General features: G+C 35.3%; 1 protein-coding gene across 1 annotated transcript; it reads right to left on the reverse strand.

Moving 5' to 3' along the window:
• Positions 1 to 544: 544 nt before the first annotated feature.
• LOC107806924 (uncharacterized) lies at positions 545 to 8416 on the reverse strand. The gene is made up of 3 exons (XM_016631196.2): positions 8212 to 8416; positions 2930 to 3161; positions 545 to 1054 (listed from the first exon to the last, which is right to left on the reverse strand). Exons 1-3 carry the CDS (start codon positions 8322 to 8324, stop codon positions 758 to 760), a joined length of 642 nt encoding a protein of 213 aa, XP_016486682.1. The 5' UTR covers positions 8325 to 8416; the 3' UTR covers positions 545 to 757.
• Between the last annotated feature and the right edge of the window lie 13422 nt (positions 8417 to 21838).

The raw sequence follows: 21838 nt of genomic DNA on the forward strand, positions 1-21838 counted from the left end.
GCACCGATCGTGATGCCAAAGACGCTGCTGCTGACAACGGACCTGTTTCTGCCTTGTACAAAACTAAGTCCTTTTCATTGTAAATATATAATAGCTTTATTTCATGTACTTCCACTATGTTTATCTAGCTTAGTCAAGTCTAGTCTTATAGCTTTGGATTATTTTTTTTTAAGCATTATTAGAGGGGATCAAGCAAGCAAACAATTCTCTGTACTGGTGTCTCTCTCCCTCGACACTGCGTTGCTTTTTGTAATAGCTTTCATTAATGCAATCAAGCTTACTCTCAATCTCAATTCTCATTTATGTTCTCTCAATTGCTCTTGACATTGGTTTTCCCGTACGGCACTAACAATCTAGTCTAGCGTACGGAAGGGACCTCAGTTGGCGGACAGTAACTACACTGACTCAGTTGCTTAGCCTTACGTCGCCCTTCCAAGGAATCTCAGGAAGGCACCCCCTATAAATCCTCATGGGAACGATACTCTACTCACTCTTTATTACTTGTCGACCGCGTATACTTGCGTGTGCGTTTGGCCGCAACACATAGAAACCCTCTGAATTTCTTCATATGTATTACAGTAATACAGTAAGTACATTACAGGTCCAGACACTTCATCAACTCGAACACACATTTCTCAGGGAAAACGAAAGAAAGGAATAAAACCTCTGCACTGCATAAGCAGTAAAGAACTATGCTGACAAAAAGAGAGGATATGCATGGTGTGCTTGTATCACGTCAAAAGCATGAAAGTTATGCTCATTTCAGCTTTGCTTTTGAAGAACTTTTGAGAGGTTTTGCAACAGGTCTTGCTGGGGCACCTCTTGTCACTTTTTTTATATCATACTTGACAGACAGGAAAGAACAAACCAAGGCTAGTAACATTGTTGGGTAGACATACACTGCCTTTGCAGGATCCACTTTTGTCGGCTTGTTAAGTATCCCTTCCTTAATAAGGCCCCAAACAACAAGTAGTGTGCCAAACATGCTCATCCTTCCAGGTTTTAAAATACCAATAAGAGCTCCAGCCACAGAGAAATAGCTTCCGGCAAGAACCTAATCAAATAAAAGAACATCATCGCAGATGTGAAGAAAAGTCGGACAAGCTCTCATTATTCTTCCAATGTTACACGGGCAATTCATTACTTCTTTTTCTAAAAAATTCAGTGGCATGTGCAGTTTATTAGTTATAACATTTATTAACTAAAAATAGCTTAAATGGGATCATTTTCATGACCACTAAGGCATCACTATCTGGTCCTCTAGCTGATAATAATAAATGGAGGATAAAGGAGAAAGTATATGTTCTTAAACCGCACTTAATGTAAAGCTATTACTACCTGAAGATTGCAGCAGCCATTACCCAGTTTAGAGAAGCTTAATAAAACACCCCCAAAATGAACCCAGAAAAAGAAAATAACAAAAATGAACATGCCATTGCTTCCAAGGAAACTAGTATTCATACCCAGCGTGGAGAATGTTAAATATAATTTTTCATAAGAAAATATTACTTGAAAAATACGATACACACAAAGAAGCATGTAAATGCTATTATTTTATAAACATGTAAATGCACTGGATATTCATACATTCAAGTCTATCCAAAATTCTACTATTATTTTTTGAATTACAATTTTATTATTTAATTACCTGAAGAAATTGAAAAAAAAAATTCAGGACAAAGTTTGCATTTAAAATATTTATCATCTTTTTGTTTTCTTCATGAAATAGTAAATAATACCATTATATAAACCCGTCACTGATAAGTGTTGATGCAACAATATGAAAATAGATGAATAAACTTCCACATAACTTAGCAACAAAAATCATTAAAAAAAATCCACGGTTAATGTAATTAGAAATGCCGCATTTCACAACCATATTAGCTAAATTAACCACACTAAATTATTTCTTTATTTTATCCTAATATTGCCAATTGCCTTAAGCAATGCCAAGTGACTTATTATTAGGCTGTCACTTTGCTTAATGTGGAGACTTGAAAGAAAAAATCGCATAAATAATCATTTGCGTGGATAATAATCAATTATAGAGGCAGGTTAGAATTGTTGCTCCAAATCCACGTTTGAGAAGACATCAGTCGTGGGGTTGAACTTTCGGGTGATTTATTTTTTTCTTCTCTTTTTTTTCTTGTTTTGTGTAAAAACAAATATTAAGTACTACAACAACAACAGACCTAGTATATGTCTGACCTAGTATATGTCTGGGGAGGTTAGTCTCTACACATACCTTACCCCTACCTAATAAAGGTAGAGAAGCAAAAAAACAAATATTAAGTATATAAATGAATTATAAATTGCAGGACAAGAAAACGTGGGAGAAAATATTTATTTCTTTTTGCATTGAAAGATGTAATAAAGAAATCAAAAAAAATGCCAAACACACGCGAAAGGAAGTATTAATTTTTCTTAAACGTGGGAAGAAGTATTAATTTTTTATTCAAAATTGGCAGGTTTAATTTTTTTATTTTAATTTTCTATCTTCTATTTTAAAATAATTTTGAAATTTTTGTTAGAGTTTTATCCTAAAAATTTAAATTTGACATGTTATAGTGATGACACTTGACTTTGGAAATGGTCGGGACCTGTATTAATATAAAAGTGGGTCCATGCCACCTTTCGAGAAAAATGTGGAAATAGTATCAAATGAGTGTAAATGGACGAGTATAAGTCAAAAATATTAAACACAGACATCCTGCTTGAATGTATGAACAAGACCAACAAAAATCATATAAACACTCAGGGTATCCACAAAGAGTGGCAAATTCATGAAATTAAGAATGAGTCACAATATAGAGAGGTACCTCTAATATTCAGGTTTAGTGTCTCTCTTTTATATCTATATCTATATCTATACACACACGTGTGTGGGGAGAACACATTCTTAAAGAGAAAAACAGATTTAACGCCATACCTCCAAGCGCTGTAGGTCAGTTACAGCTGATGCATTCTTCACATCAGTCAGGTTGTAGATGTTAAGCAGATTATCCCAGCTTGGAACAGTCCTGCTTGTGATTAAGCCATTAGCAACTGCACCAGGATAGAGCATGGCCTTCACTAATGGTAGAGGAAAGATCTCACTGGAAATCAACTGGGAAGATGTGACCTGCATAGGTGTTGAGCACATACCAGATCTGCATGGCACCCTGGAGGAAGACAGGTAGAGCCAAAGGAGTAAGCAATAAGGAGAATTCTTGTAAAACGTGTTTCTTTTACAATTACTAAACATGTTGAAAGCTGCTAAACATTCCGAAAAACTTTTACAAAGGAGAAGAGAAGAAATTTGTCACACTAATCTGTATGATCAGAGTAAAAACTTAAAGATGAAGACTGAACTTTATTATTCTTCATTCTGTATTTTCAGAAAGCATGTTCATGAGTCTAATTAACCCATCCAACTACTCAGTTTGATCTCTGTGCTTTTGAGCAACATGTCACTCCTCTAACCCCTTCAAAAAAGTGTCACCTCTCAACTTTCCCTAGGTGGATTATCTGCAAGTTCCTATAAGATTGCGTATCAATCAGCAAATTAATCACACAAAATGGAATATGATAACGAATTGAGTATTGGTGGACCCTACTATTTCATGAAATTTACTATCTACTGTTATCATTATGATTCTTGGTGATCAACATGAATTAATTAATACTGAAGTTTGTGACTCTTATAACTTGAGAATAGCATCCCCACAGTGGCATATACAAGATCTACACAAGCGACATCGAAATTTATTGTCACAGTTCCAGTTGTACACAGGTTCGGCCCTAGGACGGTGCAGTTCTAAGGCCTTAATTCCTACCTCAAAGATGTCTACTTTACATTATTTTTCAAGCAGTGACGCTCTAAGGCATTATTGTTTTTTGGAAAAATATTATTTGCACACATGCACAATTTTTTTTTTTTTGGAAAAACGGTATCACATGACACTTGATTGAAGGTGTCCCCACCACTGCATCCCGATGATAATAAGTCTCGTTTAACATATTAGAGTTGAACTATTTTGGTAACGACGCCAACCAGCCCATAACAGTAAGGTCAAGCATGTATGGCAAGCGTTGTCCGAAAGAAGAAGGAAAAAGAGGAAATTTCTTATTGGCATGGTTTACTAATGATGCACAAGAGCGACTTCTTATAGCACCCCAGGATGTGGCCTAGCGAACAATAAAGTGGAATGAAAAACTTGGGAGACCAAAGTTGAAATCCCAACAGAGGCAAAGTAACTAGCTGATTTCCTCCCATCTGCCTAAGCATTGATCGGGAGAGGTAGTCGCTACATGTGCTAGTGAGATAGAATAGTCGAGGTGCCCACAAGCTTTCCTGGATACCACCGCTATCAGAAAAAGAAAAAAATAAGCAGGACTTCTTATATAGGAGTTTAAGGCTATTTATTATATGGTAAATTATTCTCAATGTCTTAGTATTAGATATATAGGAGTTTAAGGCTATTTAGTAAATTATTCTTAATGTCTTGTATTATTCTCAAGGTAGTAATTATCTTAGTATTAGATATAGAATATTCTTCAATGTCCTATATAAATAGTCTCTCATATTCTTCCAATGTGGTTCAATGAAACGATATTGTAATTCTCGACTGTCAATACATACATGTTACTTCCAACTATAACTATTTCAAAATAAAGTGCTACTTTTTCTTGTTATTCATAAAATGGTACTATTATCCCTGCCACACAAAGTAGAGGAAGAGAACCGTAAGAGCGAAGGAAAATGAGTAAAAGGATTGACAAAAATAGACAGGTTCTATTGTATAACTAATAATTTTTCTTTTACCAAAATTCAAAATGTCCCTTCAAACTCAAGGTGGTGAAACAACTTGAGTCAACAAATCTCAACTGGGAAATCAAGTTGTGCGCGCTGAAAAAGGTCAATATTCGATTATGTGACATTGCGTGAATAAAACAGTGACATATCATTGACCGACAGATAGGCGCTGACATGGTGCCCTGGGGACATTGACGTGTCCTTGAATGGAAACATAGCATTGATGTTGCACTGACTAAATGACACATTGAGAACAGTGACATGATGCTATTAAGGCACTAAAGTAAAGTGATGTGTTGTTGGATGAAGTGATGCTGAGTCCAGAGAAGAGCGAGAAACGAGTCACTGGACAACTTGGTGTTGACTGAAACATAACGAGTTGCTGAATGGTGATGTGGTGTCAATGAGCTGCTAGTACAGTAGTAGAGCAGTGATGTGTCTTTGGACAATAACTTTGCTCAGGAAAAATGTTGATTGGAGAAGTATGTTGTGCTTGATGGCAAAATGGCACGTATGGTACGGCAGTCATGTGGCGTTGACTGGAAACTGTTAATAAGTGGTGCTTATTGGAGTTGACATGTCACCAGACGACAACGGTTACATGTCAACTAATGACACTAACTGGACGATGTTAGTGTCAATTGACTGGCACTAACTTATTGGTAATGTTTCAGCTGACTGGAGGATGACGTGTTAGCATGCTAAAGAATAATGTGTCAGTTAATTGGAATATGGTACATACTGTCTAAACAATGACCACAAAAGTGACCTCAAACGGCCAAAAAGACGGCATAGGCCCAAAGAATAGTCAAAAGAGAAAGAAAAAGCAGTACCATTGGAGCAATCACTGGATAGACAGTCACCGGAAAGGAGTCGTGGTGCTGTTGGAGCAGTCATAGAAAATAGATTGTACTATTAGAGTTATGGCAAGAAAGAAAACATTTTATTGGATAGACAGCATAAGCCGCTCGCTATTAGGCAAAAGCTCCTTAAGTCCCTACTAAGATTGTAAAGATTCTAAGAACAATTGAAAAAAGCAGGACTAGAAAGGAATCTTCTTATGGACGTTGTTGAATGACGTACAAAAGGGGCTCCTTGTATAAGAAACTTCTACCACATATAATACGGTAAGTAATTGATCTCTATGACTCTACACATAACAAGGTATGTTAGTATCCCATAATTTCAAGTATAAGATATTCTCAGCTTTCAAGCAACAATATGGAATATTCTCCATTATTCCACTAAAGTTCAAGAATCTAAACTTATTGTGAATGCAGATGTATTCTATTCTATAACTACATTGATTTTTCTTGATTTTTAACATTTTACACAAGTATAGTTAGGCGCAAATAACGAAAAAGATTAACTAATAGAGGATATGAGCTCGTGCACATATAAGGAGTCAAAAACATGATTAGATCCAATCCAGATAAAATGATCGAATCCAATTGGCCACTAGTCTAAGCATCAAAGCTTCTTTCCTTTCGACTATTCTGATAGAGGCGAATGAATAAAGTGGACAAAACATACTCGCATCTCTCATCAAATAAAAACTGGTAAAGAATCATATCAACAACTTTCCAACCAAACTCGATCTGACAAAAGCCATGAAGGTCATTAGTTTCTTTTACTGTAGTTGCTCACCGAGCTCATAAAATAAGCAAGTCGAATTTTTGAAACTTACATAAGGTTGCTTCAATTTTGTCCAAGACCTATTACTGAAGCAAACTCTTCTTTTTTTACAAGGTAAAGTTTAAGAGGGAACCAAACTCAAAATAGTCTCTAATTGGTAACCCACAGAAGTGAACTAGGTAAGAAGGCTGAAGTCCTAAACCTTTCCTAAATTTTCTGAATGTTACTATATCAATTTATGGTGACTTTGTAGTATACATTAGGATTGCAGTGATAATATTGCTTGTTTTCTCCAGATGTACAGGTTAGGTTTATCTATTTATTTTTTATTTCATTTAGAGTTAAATTATCATTTTAGACTAAATTAGATTAGTACAAATTAATTAGCGGTAAATATCTATACAATTAAAAATAAATATATCAATATAAATATACATTCCATGCTGGATACAATGATAATTGCCATAAATTTTTTAAAATTTGGAATGAGCTAATATGTTAAAGTTTGAATTCAACTAAGAATTTGCCACATTTACTGTCCTAGATTTTATGAAATTTCTTAAATTCCTGGCCTTCTAAAGTTAATGCATGAACAGGTCAACAGCATAAAAAATTCTACAATAAGCAATATGCTTGCAGTATGTGTGATGTGGTGGAAATATACAATCAGAGTCTGGATTATTATCAGAATTGTCATGCATATCATGAATGAATAAGACGACAAGCAGTACCCTCCATAGTGGTCTTTAATGCACGACTTGGGAATTTAGCAACACAAATAAAGTATGAGTTGAACAGGTAATTAACATCTAACGTCAAACTGCAAAAGACTTCCTGAGAATTCAACCCGCTAAAGTGCTGCTGTCTGAAGACTAGATCTGGAGTATTTTAAGACATTCCATTTCATTTCTGTCCTCTGCCCCTCAACAGATTAACTTACAGTCTCTTGCCAATTAAGATAGTCTCTCTACCAAAGTTATGGAGTTACATCCAAAGATTCTACGAACTGAATTCTAACAGCGTAGTTGATGGGAATGACAATAAGAGTAATCAACTATAAATAAATGCATAGAACACTTATTGAATCCAGATATTTCTGTCATAATTGAAATTCAATAATCTTAACTTTGTCAGGAATCCCCATAAATTTGGAGAAATAAACAATAACTAACCTAGACCAAAATAATTTCTTTGAAGCTCAATTTTTTTCCCAAATGAAGTTAAGCAAATCAGTGGTTAATGTACAGTATAAGCTATGGGCTCGGCTGAACCCAGTATTTTCGACTCTGACCCTGTATAAGTGTTAAGAATTCTACTAAATATATACAAATATTAAATTCCATACCCATTAACTCAAGTGGTCAATGGGTTCAGTGGCACCCATATTCATATCCTGGATTCGCCTAAACAAATAAATCATGACTTGCCATAATAAATGTACCAAATCAAGATCTAGACGACTTTATTAGTCCAAATTCAATAACATTAATGCAAGATAATTAGGAAACACTTAGTCACTGGAAATCTCACAAGTCAACATCACAAAATTAGCATCAACTATAACTACTACAATCAACGACCACTTATGACAACAAAAAAAGGGAAAGAAGAAGCTTCATTCAATTCAACGAACCCAGATCTAACATAGACACGAACTTTAGTCGCGGCTCCTCAGTACATAAATCGATGTATAGTATCTTATTGCATTGGAATCACAATAATATGGCATATGTAAGTATCTAGGAAAATAGGCTATTATTTTAATGTAATAGCAGAAATACCTGAACAAAGGGACCTGAAGGAAGATGAGGACAAAATAAATTCTAGAAGCGTATTTGGAGAGGTTGCTCCATCTTCCTTTTGATGATGTTGAAACTGATGCAGCGTTCGCCATTCCCAATTCGCAGAAAAGCGAAGTCTATGGAAGGAGACAATGAAGGGTGGAGGGCTTTCTGGGACTTCTAGGAAATAGATACTTACACTTATGGCTTGGCCCAGCTTCTCAATGACAATAAAAGTGTTTTTTTCCCAAAACACTTTTTTTTCTTAATTTGAGGTGTTTGGCCAAGGTTATTTGGAAAAAAAAAAGTGCTTTTGAGAAGAAGTAGAAACAGTTTAAAAGAGCAGAAAAAAATAACTTCTTTCCAAAAGCACAAGCAGAAGCAATTTTGGCTTTCTTCTTACCTAAAATATCCTTAACAAAATATAGTATATACCAAAATAACCCTTAAACCTAATACTTAGGATATTAATTTATAAATATTTCTTCTTATTTTTAGAAAACTTTCTAATATATAGTGTCTTTAGGGGTGAATGCTTTTATATTTGTTGAAGGAATTTTAATATATTTAACTTATATTAAAAGAATTAAGTACTTTTAAATTTTATTTTCATATTTTACTTAAATAAAATGAATTTTTTTAATTATTGCATGTAATAACAAAATTTTGATATTATTTATTTACTTATAATATTAATTATTAAGTAAATCTATTCATGTCCTTATTCGTAATTTGACACTTAAAAGCATTTTCTAAAAAGCTTGGCCAAACACGAATTATTTCTCAAAAGTGCTTTTCAGATTGATTAGCCAAACACAAACTGATTCTCTCCAAAAGTACTTTTTTCAAAAGCACTTCTCAAAATAAGCTGATTTCTCCAGCTTGGCCAAACAGACTATTAGTGGGGAAAAATTTTATTTTGTGTGTTGACACGAGCGACACTACTTGTATGAGGCAACTTTTTTATCTCACAGTTTTATGGACCCAGATTATCCAGAAGTATAAGATTGGGGTCCACAAATTTGTGAGACAAAAAAGAGCCTCATACAACTAGTGTAAGTTGTATGAGACACAAAATAAAACTTCTCCTTAGTGGGTGTTTGGACATAAGAATGGTAAAATTCAAAAAAAGGAGAAAAAATTTGTAAGTAAAAATGGTATTTGAAAAATTAGAGTTGTGTTTGGACATAAATATAATTTTGGGTTATTTTTAAAGTTTTTGCGAGTGATCTGAGTGAAAAATTTGAAAAAAAAAACTTTTTGGAGTTTTTCAAATTTCGAAAAATTCCAAAATCTATCTTTAAGTGAAAATTGAAAATTTTATGTCTAAACACTGATTTCGAAAAAAAAAAGTAAAAAAACTCTTATGTCCAAATGGGTTCTTAATACCCTAAATTATACAACTTTTGTACATGCCTACCTAAACTATTACCTATTATCAAAACTCACTCTCCTAAACTATATCACCCTTCGTACTAAAACTCTCTTGTTGTTTATGTAGCATAATATGTATAATAAATCACTAAAAAGCGCATGAAAACTGATAAAAGTCATAAAAATAGTCCACCTAACAGTGTCTCACGGCTAATTAACCCTTTTTAAAAATATATATTTCTTTTTATTTTTCCTCTTTTTCTGTATATTTCATCTTTCTTCTTTATTTTTTTTATCGTTCTTCTCCATTTTTCACATTTCTTCTCCATTTCTTCATTTGAATCCATCTCAAATTCTCTCTCTTATTATTTTTGAGTTTATCTATCTATTTCGTTTTATCCATCCTTCATTTCTTATACAAATTTATTTGAAAGAAGGAACACTCGTTCAAGTATTTGTCGAGTATCAGGTTTAATGTCTTTTATAGTTGTGGGCAGCCTGCATCTGTGAGAACATCAACAACAAATACTAATCCAGAAAGACATTTTATTGGATGCAAATACTATTGGATATTCATCTTTCAAATCATTATATGTTATGTGATATATTCTGGCCAAGATTTTATTTTATTTTATTCCTAATGGTTTGATCAAATTTTTCGAGCTAAGGATCGTGTGGCTTGTGATATTTTCAGTGGTACAATCCGAAATTTTCAAGCCAATCAAAAGTGTTAATTCTTAGTTTGCGGAAGGATAAAATATTAATTTGAGGCTGAATTGAAGAAGGGGAAAAATTTGAAGATGTTGCTTATTATTAGTTTATGTCTCAATGTATATTTTTGGTTGTTCAAATGCACGAGGTGTTGTTTAACCATCAACCTTATTTTTGTTAGGTAGAATTACTCCATGAAGTTTTGGAATTATGTTTGTGGTATCTAGAATTAGAGGGGGCTGATTTTCCTTTAGTTTCTATTTTTGTATTCATTTCTTTTGTGTGATTTGAAGAATTTGGTTTCATGTTGATTATGAGTAAATGCTTTCATTATGATTTTATGTTTCACAATCGCAATTAAAGCTAGAAATAATACATCCAGTTCAAATACCTAGAACTAATCAGTTTTACATCAGAACTTGCATCCCAAAAGCATAGAAATAGCACAAGTTTAATAGTTTACATCATAACTTGCACCCCAAAAATATTGTTCAAACCACAATCAAAATATTATTTTACATCAGTTTGCAACCAGAGTAGAGTAGTGTCGAAGCTCAAACACCTCCAGTTTTATCACCAGCTTTTGGTGAATTTGACCTTAAATATTGTAGTAATGCACTTTTGTGTTGAAGTTGTGATTGCTTGCTTTCTCTTCCATTTCAGGCATTTACTTGATTTAAAACCAAGATCACTAGTTACCACAGTTGAACTTTCCATTGCTCCAGTATTGGTTATCCTATTAACAGACCTTTCTTGCTGAAAATCAAGTGAAAAAAAGAGATATCAAACAACTAAGTTAAATCATCAACCTCAAACTAGCACACCAAACTGCTCCTTACTTCAACATATGTAAAGCCATTTTTCCAGACAAGCACTCCATCTCCCACTACTCTTGGCCTCTTAAATACAGTAAGAGTACCTCTGTTGCTTGCCTGAGACTACTGAAACTTGAGATTTCTGGATATCTGAGGTTTGTGAGCTCTGCACCATCTTGCCATTGCCTCTTCCTCTATCAGTCTTGTTTTTAGCATTCTTCTTACTAGTATATGCTTGTAAGTCAACTTTTGATCTCTTCCTAGAGGTTGATGTTTGTGAGTGAGCCACTCCCTTTTGCAAGAAAAAAAATTACATTGTTAAAGTAGTGTCAATATACTATGTAAAAAACAAAAACAAAAATAAAGTAGTGTGAAGTGCACAGAGGTAACATTGATTATAACATGTGATTTATTAGTTTATAAGAGCAAAACAGTGTCCAAAACCACAAAACAGTCAAACTCATCTACTTCTCCTAAGCAGTAAGTAACTTAATTATACTCCTACTCTACTGAAGCAAACCAAGAAATTTACTTACCAAGATCCTATACGAGTTACTCCACTAATAATTTATAGTCAAAGTTGTCAACCCAAAAATAAATTTTGAAGAAACCCCTATAACTCCTCTTCACTTTGGGTACAAAAATAAAGAATTAATCAGTCACATAATTGTATAAAGGGAACTAGAACAATACAGGACACTAGTCTACCGTAGTAACTTCAGTAACCTAAAATCAGTTGTTCATTTATTACATAATTATTGCTAAATATCATTATTCATGTGAAGTGGATAACGTACTATGTAAAAAAACATAAATAAAGTAGTGTGAAGTGGACAGAAAGTACCTCTAAAGTACTTTGAGGTGTGTTTGGACATTTTTTTTTTATTATGAGATGTTGACTTAGGAATTGAGCAACTCATTGATATCTCCCTCTTTGTAAGCTTTCCACTACTTTTTATTTTCCGAACTTCTTTTCTTATAGAGGGGAGGGGGGCCTTGCAAGCATTATTCTAACAAGAGGTAGTTCAACCTTTTTATTTGTTGATTCAGGCCAGATCTCCATACATGGTATTGGTTGTATAAAATGAGAATAAGCTTTTAGGTAAGTCTATTTCTTGTACCATTCACAAATGAAGTCAAGTGGATTAAGTCTGTTGTGATGAATTGTTGCTACATCATGTGCACAAGGTATCCCTTTCAGTTGCCAAGCTCTGCAACTACATTCTCCCTCAGTCAACTTGACAATGTGTTTAACCTTTTGTAGCTCCCTAACTTTATATCCAACATCACCATTCTAGTGTATTATGAACCTCATTGATCTCTCTATATTTGTAACCAATACCGTCATTTTCATTGGGGATATGTCTTCATTCTAAGTATCTGCAAATGCCCTTACTCTAGTGAACGTGTTCATTACCTTTGTCCTAATTTCTTCAAGTATGGTAATGATTGTCTTGTGCCTAGGACCCAAAATCCAACCATTGAAGCTTTCAGTCATATTATTACCCACTCTGTCATACTTGAAAGATGTTCTAAAAGGTGCTTTGCTCCATTTCTCAAGATAATAACTTACCAGGTCTTCACATATATTGTGTCCTAGCTTACTTAGATTGTCAAACCATAAACTCTCGAACGTTCGGAATCAACTCTCTCAAACCATCAAAGTTCGGAACATATATCCAACCCTGAAGTTGCATAACACCATCCTCTCCAATCACAACCTTCTTCACGCCACCATGTTGCACCGTGTCCTTTAGTACCGACAAATGGGGATCATCAAAATGGCGAGCCTTAATGCGCTGCAACAAAGAAGACTGTGCCAAAACATAAGCAAGTGCTCTACTTGGCTTAGAAATATCCAATATCACAAATCTGTTGGCCAAGGCCTGAACATTCATAGTCAAAGCCTCTCCACGACTGGAATAGATGCAAAACTAGCCATGATCTCTGCTTCCTACTCAAGGCATGTGCTACCACATTCCCCTTGTTCGGATAATACAAAATAGTGATATCATAGTCCTTAAGAACTCGAGCTATCTCCGCTGCCATAAATTCAAATATAAACCTCACACAACATGCTTTACAAATGGTGCCTCCAAATCTTAAGCGAATGAACAATAGTTGCCAACTTCAGATCACAAAAAAGATAATTCATCTCGTGGATCTTCAATTATCAAAACGCACAGGCAATCACCCTTCCGTCCTGCATCAAAATTATGCCAAGCCTAGAAACATCACAATTCACGGTATAAAGGCCCTGAACCTATAGGCAATACTAACATAGGGTTGTAGTCAAGGCAAACTTGAGCTTCCGATAACTCTCGTCACACTCATATGACCATCTGAAAAGAATACCCTTCTAGGTCAACTTGGTCAATAAAACTACAATAGATGAAAATACCTTAACAAAGCAATGATAATAGCTTGCCAAACCCAAGAAACACAGAATTTCAGTAGCTAAAGTAGGTCTAGGACAAATCCAAACTGTCTGAATCTTCTTAGGATCAACTTTGAAACCTTTGCTAGACACAACATGACCCAAGAATACAACTGAGTTCAACCATAACTCACACATCAAAAACTTGACATACAGCTGAAGATCCTTCAAAACCTTAAAGTTGATGGAACATTGGTCAAATCAAAGGACATAACCAAGAATTCATAATGACAACAACAAGTCCTAAAAGTTATATTAGGGAAATCAGAAGCCTTAATCTTCACCTGATGATAGCCAGATCTCAAATCAATCTTGGAGAATACCTTGGCACTCTAAAGTTGATCAAACAAATCAGCAATACGAGGCAATGGATATATGTCCTTGATGGTGACCATATTCAGCTGCTGATAATCAATACACATCCCCCATACAACCATCTTTCTTCTTCACAAACAATACTGACGAATCCCAATGAGAAACACTCGATCTAATTAAACCTTTATCAAGCAAATCCTAAAATTGCTCCTTCAATTCTTTCAACTCAGCTCGAGCCATACAATAAGGATGAATAAAAATAGTTTGAGTACCCGTAACCAACTCAATATCTCTATCCCGCGGTATTCCTGGTTAGTCCACTAAAAAACACCTCCGAAAACTCTCTCACAATTGGTACAGAGTCCATGGAAGGAACCTCCACAGTAGAATCACGAATATAAGCCATATATGCCAAATACCCCTTCTCGACCATATGTTGATCCGTCAAAAATGAAATCTCTCTACTCGATGAATGACCAAGGGTCCCTCTCCACTCTAATCTAGGCAATCCCAGCATGACTAAACTCATAGTCTTGGCATGGCAGTCCAAGATAGTATGATATGGCGAAAACCAAACCATACCAAGAATGACCTCAAAGTCAACCATATCCAACAATAAGAGATCAACCACAATATGAAAACTAGTAAAAGTAACAACACATGACCGGTACACCCGATCAACAACTATAGAATCCACAACCAGTGTAGATATAGAAATAGGAATATTAAGAGAATCATGAGGCATACTCAAGTGCGAAGCAAAATATGAAGACACATAAGAATATAGAACCCGGATCAAACAACACTGATACATATCTATAATAAATAGTGACAATACCTATAATAACTACATCAAACGACTGCACCTCAAACCTTCCTGAAAATGCATAACAACAAGGTTGAACCTTAACAATATGTCCTCATTTGCTAGGATGACCTCTATTTGGCTGACCTCAACCTCTAACTGTCTGACCCCTACCCCTGGCTAGTTGGGTGGGTGATTGTAATGACCCGGCCGATTATTTTGATTTCTATCATTTTGTTCTAATAGCCCTTTTGAAGGGAAACTTTCGTATCTATGATGTAGTTCGCTTTCTTGGAGTCTCTTGCTATGTTCTTTATATTATAGTATCAGAGCCAGCACATCCGTTCAGAGGGAGGAATAATTTACTAAATTTGTCTGAGTCATTTCCATCATCCTCTTCTCTTGCAAAAATGAATATGTCCCCTACTCTAATATAAAATCTTGTTCAAAAAATATGATTACCTTTATAAAGTAGATATCCTACCCGATGAATAGAAAGTATCCTCTACTGAACTACCCCTCATAAACCCTTACTTAGCTTTTGCTAAAACATCATTTGCACCCTGGACCCAAATTCGTTCCTTAGTCCAACACAGACCAAAAGGAGTCAAAGAATATGTTACTGCCTCAAAACTTGACCAGCATCTTATTCTTGCCACTCTAGAGGAACAATTTATTACCCTTCAAATCCCAGATGATTTTCCCAGACAATGGAGAGATCATGGTTTTACCCATATCCATTTTGGTGCTATCCGAATCACTTTAACATATCACGAAAGAAAAGGTCAACCTATTGTTGCTAGACTTTCTCTATACAAGATACTTGGAGTACCAACATGCAAATTTGGGTACTGCAGAAGTTACCATGAATGTTGGGACTGTCATTATAATTATCTTTCCAAATTTCAACATGTCCCTTTATGACCCATATTTAACTAAAGCACTAAAAATCCAAGTCCAAATCTAGGGAGCCCCACAAGCCAAAGATTCCATCCAAGCCACTCTTCATCACCAAATGGCGTGGCGGGTCCAAAATTATGCCATGAATCTCTGCCTTCTCGGAGGAGAAAATTATTTACTCTTGAATATTGATGCTCCAAAGGAAACACCATCCCAATAACACAGATAAATTTTCAGAGATGAGCTTGTCAAAATCCTTCCTAATTCCTGGATCACAAATTATGAGAAGTTAAGGAAACCAGAAAAATCTTTCCAATCTAGTGAGCCAACTTTTACCAAAAGAATTGACAAAACTGGTTCCATAAGATTTGACCATTCCCATCTCAAAAAAACCAATAAAATCATCTTTTCTTGCCAAATGATCCAACCCAAAGAAAAAAACCTTAACCTTGAAAATGAACCCTTTTAAAATACACAAACTATCATAGAAGAATATGACTGGTGTCAACATTTTAACAAAGAAGGTAAACAAGTTTGGTGGTTCAAGTGCCCCTTCACGGGACACTGTCCATGGGATCTTGGTTGTGACTGTCAAGACTATTTGGAAGATCCAATTGGAGAAACTGATGAACACTACTTGCGCCATTGAGAAAGATTTGACCTCAACAAAACCAAACCTGAAACCAAGATATAGGGGAAACCTACTGAAAAGCAATTTAGAGCCAAACATGAAAATAAAGATCCTTTAATTGACTCATTAAGCCGACCAAATAAATATGAATTTCTTGTCAGTTATAAACCCTAAGAATGGCCAAACTTACTAGAAAAATTCACTCCAAGCTGGGGAGATAGTGAAATAACACCCAAATCCAAACCACTATCAGCTCATCCCCAAAAGTCCAAAAGGCTACCTGAACCTAAAATGCCATCAACCCAAAAGTCCACACAACCACAAATATTCATGTTATGCCCTTCAAGTTTCGGTCATGCCCAAGATTTTCATTCACTTCAACCTTTTGAAAAAGAGGATATCAGTCATGCTCCAAAAATCCCTAAGAAAAATATAATACTACCTACTGGAAAAAAAAACCCAACAAGTGACATCGAAGCAACAACGAACTGGCAATCAGAAAATTTTATCTGTCAAAACAAAAGTGCTCAACAATATTGGCAACATCATAAAAAATGTGGCCCATACACAAAACAAGATGATGGGCAAAGTGCAAAAAATTGAGAAAAAGGTGGAGCAGACATCGTCTCACCATGCAGGACTAACTAAAGCCTTGGAGCTAAGGTTGGCAAATTTACAATATGAGATTTGTCCGCCAGGAACTTTACTTTTCCAGTTCTTCCAACAATAACAAAAGGAGATGATTTCCATCAGAGAACAAATTCAACTTTTGAGAAATGGACACTTTGAGTCACAAAAGACCCCAGTTTTTCCCTCAAAACCTACCTTCTTCCCTATGTCACCACAAGCATATTCCCCTCCTTAATTGGACTACACCTTTCTACTTTTCCAACTACCTCACAAAATCTTATTTCTTTCACCCAACCCTTAAAAAAAGAACATGATTTTGATATTGCAAAAATGGTTTGGGAAAGGAAAAATGCTATTACGGCCCAAAAACAAACCAAGAAAATGTGAGATCATGGTGAAAGTTCAAAAGGGTCCAACCCCGAAAACCTGATGATTTCTGATCAAAAGGCTCTGGACCTATGTATCCCAACCAAGAAACATGTCAGAAGGAGATACAACATGGTCAGAATCTCTTAATTCATCAGATGATGATACAATGGAAGACAACTTTCAATCAAGCACTGAATCCGCAACAAACTCTTTCGAAGAAGACGATCTCCCAATATTTGTGAACCAACCAAGAGACCCAGAAATATCTGGGGTAGATGAGGATCAAGAAGGCATGATAGATGAACCAATCTCAGAAAGAAGATATGAGCTCATGACATCAAAATAGTTGGAACTAGCTTTCACAGTTTCACCTTAGATGACGTCAAAGTTTCAAAATGGCCTCAATGGATCCAAGACTTCGATACATGGATGGTGACCAAAAATTTGGTGGAACGAGAAAGGTATATCATCATGTCAGAACTCACTTCACGATTCTCAGGAATCCTTAAAGATTGGTGGAACTCACTTACGATTCAAGACAAAAATACTTTTCTTACTTTCCAAGACTTTGCCTTCAATATCAGAATCCTACATGAAGTTTTCTGTGGAGATACTGGCCAAAGACAAGAGAAATGTGAAGACAACTCTTCGAGATGAAGTGTGTGTCATTCGACAGAAATGACATTGACAAGCATTTTCAAAAAATGGCAAAGATATACTTTGAGATTGGCAGAGACATCAACCTAAAGCAAGCCTTTGTCTCTTACCTTCCAAAATTATTGGCAAGCCAAACCATGACTATCATTGAAGAAAAGTTTCGGTCCATAACAATCCCACAAGTCGGTTACATAAGGAAAGCTATTTTTGTCGCATTGGATGACATTTGTACGAAGTGCTCTACCCTAAAATAAATTATCCAACACAATCCAATGCTTGACAAAGCATGCCGCAAATTTGATTTGATCACCAGATCAGGATGTTCCTGTCACACATCTAGGTGACGGAAATGATTTAGGATGTTCAAATGGACAAGAATTCTAGATGGGAAATCAAGGTTCAAAAGGCGCACAAAATATTTCAAACGAAGGAGGCCAGGAAATTTTCATAAAAAAAGAACATATGTTTTATTTGCCACAAGATTGGACATTTCGCAAGAAATTGTCCCCAATCGAGGAGATATGTCAAACTCCTAGAAGAGATTGAAGATTACACTGGCATACATCTCAGAAAAGAGGAGGACCTCGAGTCCATATTCTCTATGGACGATGAACCCACTAAAGAAACTTTATTCTCTCTTGATATAGACAAAGACCATGGTGATGACCACTACCAAATTTCAGAACCGGTGGCCAAAGCGCGAAAGGAGATCAACGCTCTCGTAGTCATCCCTCAAGTGGAACTCAAGGTTTATTCATCTAAATAGGATAAACCAATTAAAGTTATTGCTTTCATTGACACTGGAGCTGCTTGTTCACTCATGAATCTTGCTATTCTCTCTGAAGATCAATGGGTGCCTCACTTTAAGGATTTCAATATTGCATCAAATGGAATACTGACTACCACCGTCATTACAAAGCACCCGATCACAATTGAGTTCTTTCTAGGATTGAAGTACAGAACCAAGCTGATAGGGTCTGATATACCAGGAAAAGATTTTATTGTTGGATTCGACATATTCAGACAACTAAAAGATCAACTCCAAATCAGGGCTAACGGGATAACCTTTAAGAAGCAATTTAAACTTTATTATGAAATTCCAAGTTTATTCCAAATCACCAACGACGAACAAATCAAGGAGATTGAACAAAATCTCATTGAGCATTCATATGCTGAATCCCACAAGAATTTTATGAAGAAAGGGAAAAGCCCATTATGGAATAACAAAGAGTTTTTTATCAAGCTCCCTTTCAAGAAGAATGAAAACATCAATCCAACAAAAACCAGTCATTCGGTCATGAATCCAGATCATCTTCAACTTGAAAAGAAAGAATGCGAAAAACTCTTGGAATTTGATCTGATAGAGCCATCAGATTCACAATGGGCATGCGAGGCATTTTATGTCAACAAAAGAGCTGAGCAAACAAGAGGAAAACTCAGGTTAGTTATTAACTACCATCCACTTAACCATTTCTTCCAAGATGATAAATTCCCTATCCCAAATAAACTCACTCTTTTCTCCCACTAAGCCAAGGCCAAATATTTTTCCAAGTTTGATCTTAAATTTGGATTTTGGTAATTAGGAATCCACCCTAAAGAAAGACCCAAAACGGGATTTTGCATCCCTGATCATCACTTCCAATGGAAAGTCATGCCCTTCGGATTAAAAACTGCACCTTCCTTATTCCAAAAATCCATGATAAAAATATTTCAGTCCATCCTCCATACCTCTTTAGTTTACATTGATGACATCCTATTATTTAGTGATACATTGGAGGAATATGTCAACTTGCTTCTGCAATTTGAGGCATTGGTAACAGAATACGGGATCATGATTTTAGCAAAAATGATGGTTCTTGCTCAAAAGCAGATTGATTTTCTCAGAATGCAATTTGTAAAAAGACCATACAGTCCAGGACCATATATATGTTACGAACTACTCAAATTTCCTGATACCGGCCTCATAACAAAGCAGATCTAACAGTTATTGGGTGTAGTAAATTATGTAAGAGATTTCATCCCAAATATCTCTACATACATTTCTCCGCTCACATAGATGCTCAAGAAAATTGCTCCATTATAGGGAAAGAAACAAGATGAAGCAGTCAGGAAAATAAAGGAGATATCTAAAGATGTCAAGTCCTTCTACATCCCTTCAGAAGGTAAGAAGATACTACAAACCGATGCCAGCAATGAATATCGAAATGCTGTTCTATTTGAAGAAAAAGATGGCCAGAGAAAAATATGCGGATATGGTAGCAGGAAGTTCAAAGATGCCGAGCAACATTATCACTCCACTTTCAAGGAAATTCTTGCAGTAAAAAAAGGAATCAAGAAATTTATTTTTTTCCTGATTCATACAGAATTTCTGATAGAGATGGATATGAAGGTCTTCCCAATGCTGATCCAGATAAATGAAAAAAAAATTCCCAATCCTCAGATTCTCAGATGGGCTTAATGGTTCTCTCCATATAAGTTTCAAGTCAAGCACATGAAAGGAAAGGATAATATTCTCGCAGATTTTCTATCTTGACCGGAATAATTTTCAAACAAATTTTCCCCAGCAAAGATGAAGTCAAAACAAAAGCTAATCAGCCACATCTTCATATTTTCAAATGTACTAGGAACGAGTTTATTGAAGCCAACCGATCATCCACCGGAGTTGTTCAATCTCATGGATTCTTTTGTTCCATCAATAATAATGGAAAGGATAACTTATTATGAGCTCCAGGTTCTCAAGACTTATGGGGTCAATCCAAAATATCCATTCTGCCACATATTCATGGCACAAGCCAAGGATTTTCCACAGGAACTATTATGATTTTTCTGGCACATATGCCATCAGTGTTATCATTTTCATAGAATTCAAATGCAACGTCTTCAAAGAATTTTACAACATTGAAGTTGCTCTTAAATTATTTCTATTATGGTTCAAGCCTAGAAAATATTGGATAAAATATTTCAACGATTCCTACAAAGCAAAGGTATTCATGTTCCATAGGCCAGTGAAGATTATTAATGGAAAAGTCCAGGCGCAAGCAGAGGCATCATTCTGGTGGAAATTTCCTCAGTCCATTTAATAGTGAAGCACAAAGAATTATCTTCCAGCAAAATAGGTGCATCCCGAGAGAGATATGACCAAAAGATTGGGCGAGCTGGAGTTATACCAGCAGTCATCCTCACTGGGAAAGGGTTCGAGAAGCAACAAAAGAATATCAAACTCCGTACAAAGTTATTCAGGAAAATATCACTCAAGATATCTCCAAATTAAGGCTGTGGATCACATCCCTCAATCCAAAGGAGAAGGAACACAACGAAGAAGAACCGTCAAGTTCCAAGCGTTACTACACAAGATCTTTGAAAAGATGCCTAGAAGAAAAACCGAGAGAATTAATGAAAGATAATTATCTAAATCCCTGCTAATCTCACCATAATCCCACATTACCTACCAAAAAATCCTAGGAAATCATCTACCCATGCCAAGACAAAATTTCACATCTTTCCATACTATTTGGGCCCCACTTTCACATGCTTCCACTGTTACATCCCGTGAATTTAATAATATTGACACTGCTATATATGTCTGATATGGTATTTTGAATGGAACATTTTTATATAGTTATTAATATTACTATTTTCGGATATGGTAAATTATACGCATAATATGAGAAAGTTTATAAAGAAGATTTTCTTTATTGTAAAGATAGAAATTATTATTTTTTCACAAGAAAAGAAGGTTATATTTTTACCATTTTAAGAATTAAGCGTATGAAAATTTGTACTCTTTATATGAGATTAAAAAAATTAAAAAAATATATGTATTTTTACATGGTTATTTTAATAAAATAATAATGTATAAATTAATTTTATATGGTACCATAATTTATTAATATCTTAATATTTTAATAGTAGTACTTTAGGATGAGGAAGAGATTTCTAAGTTTTCTTGACATTATCCATGCTAATTCACGTGATAGTGTCTA

The sequence above is a fragment of the Nicotiana tabacum genome, chromosome 3 (genome assembly GCF_000715075.1).
Source record: "Nicotiana tabacum cultivar K326 chromosome 3, ASM71507v2, whole genome shotgun sequence".
Lineage (NCBI taxonomy): Eukaryota > Viridiplantae > Streptophyta > Magnoliopsida > Solanales > Solanaceae > Nicotiana > Nicotiana tabacum.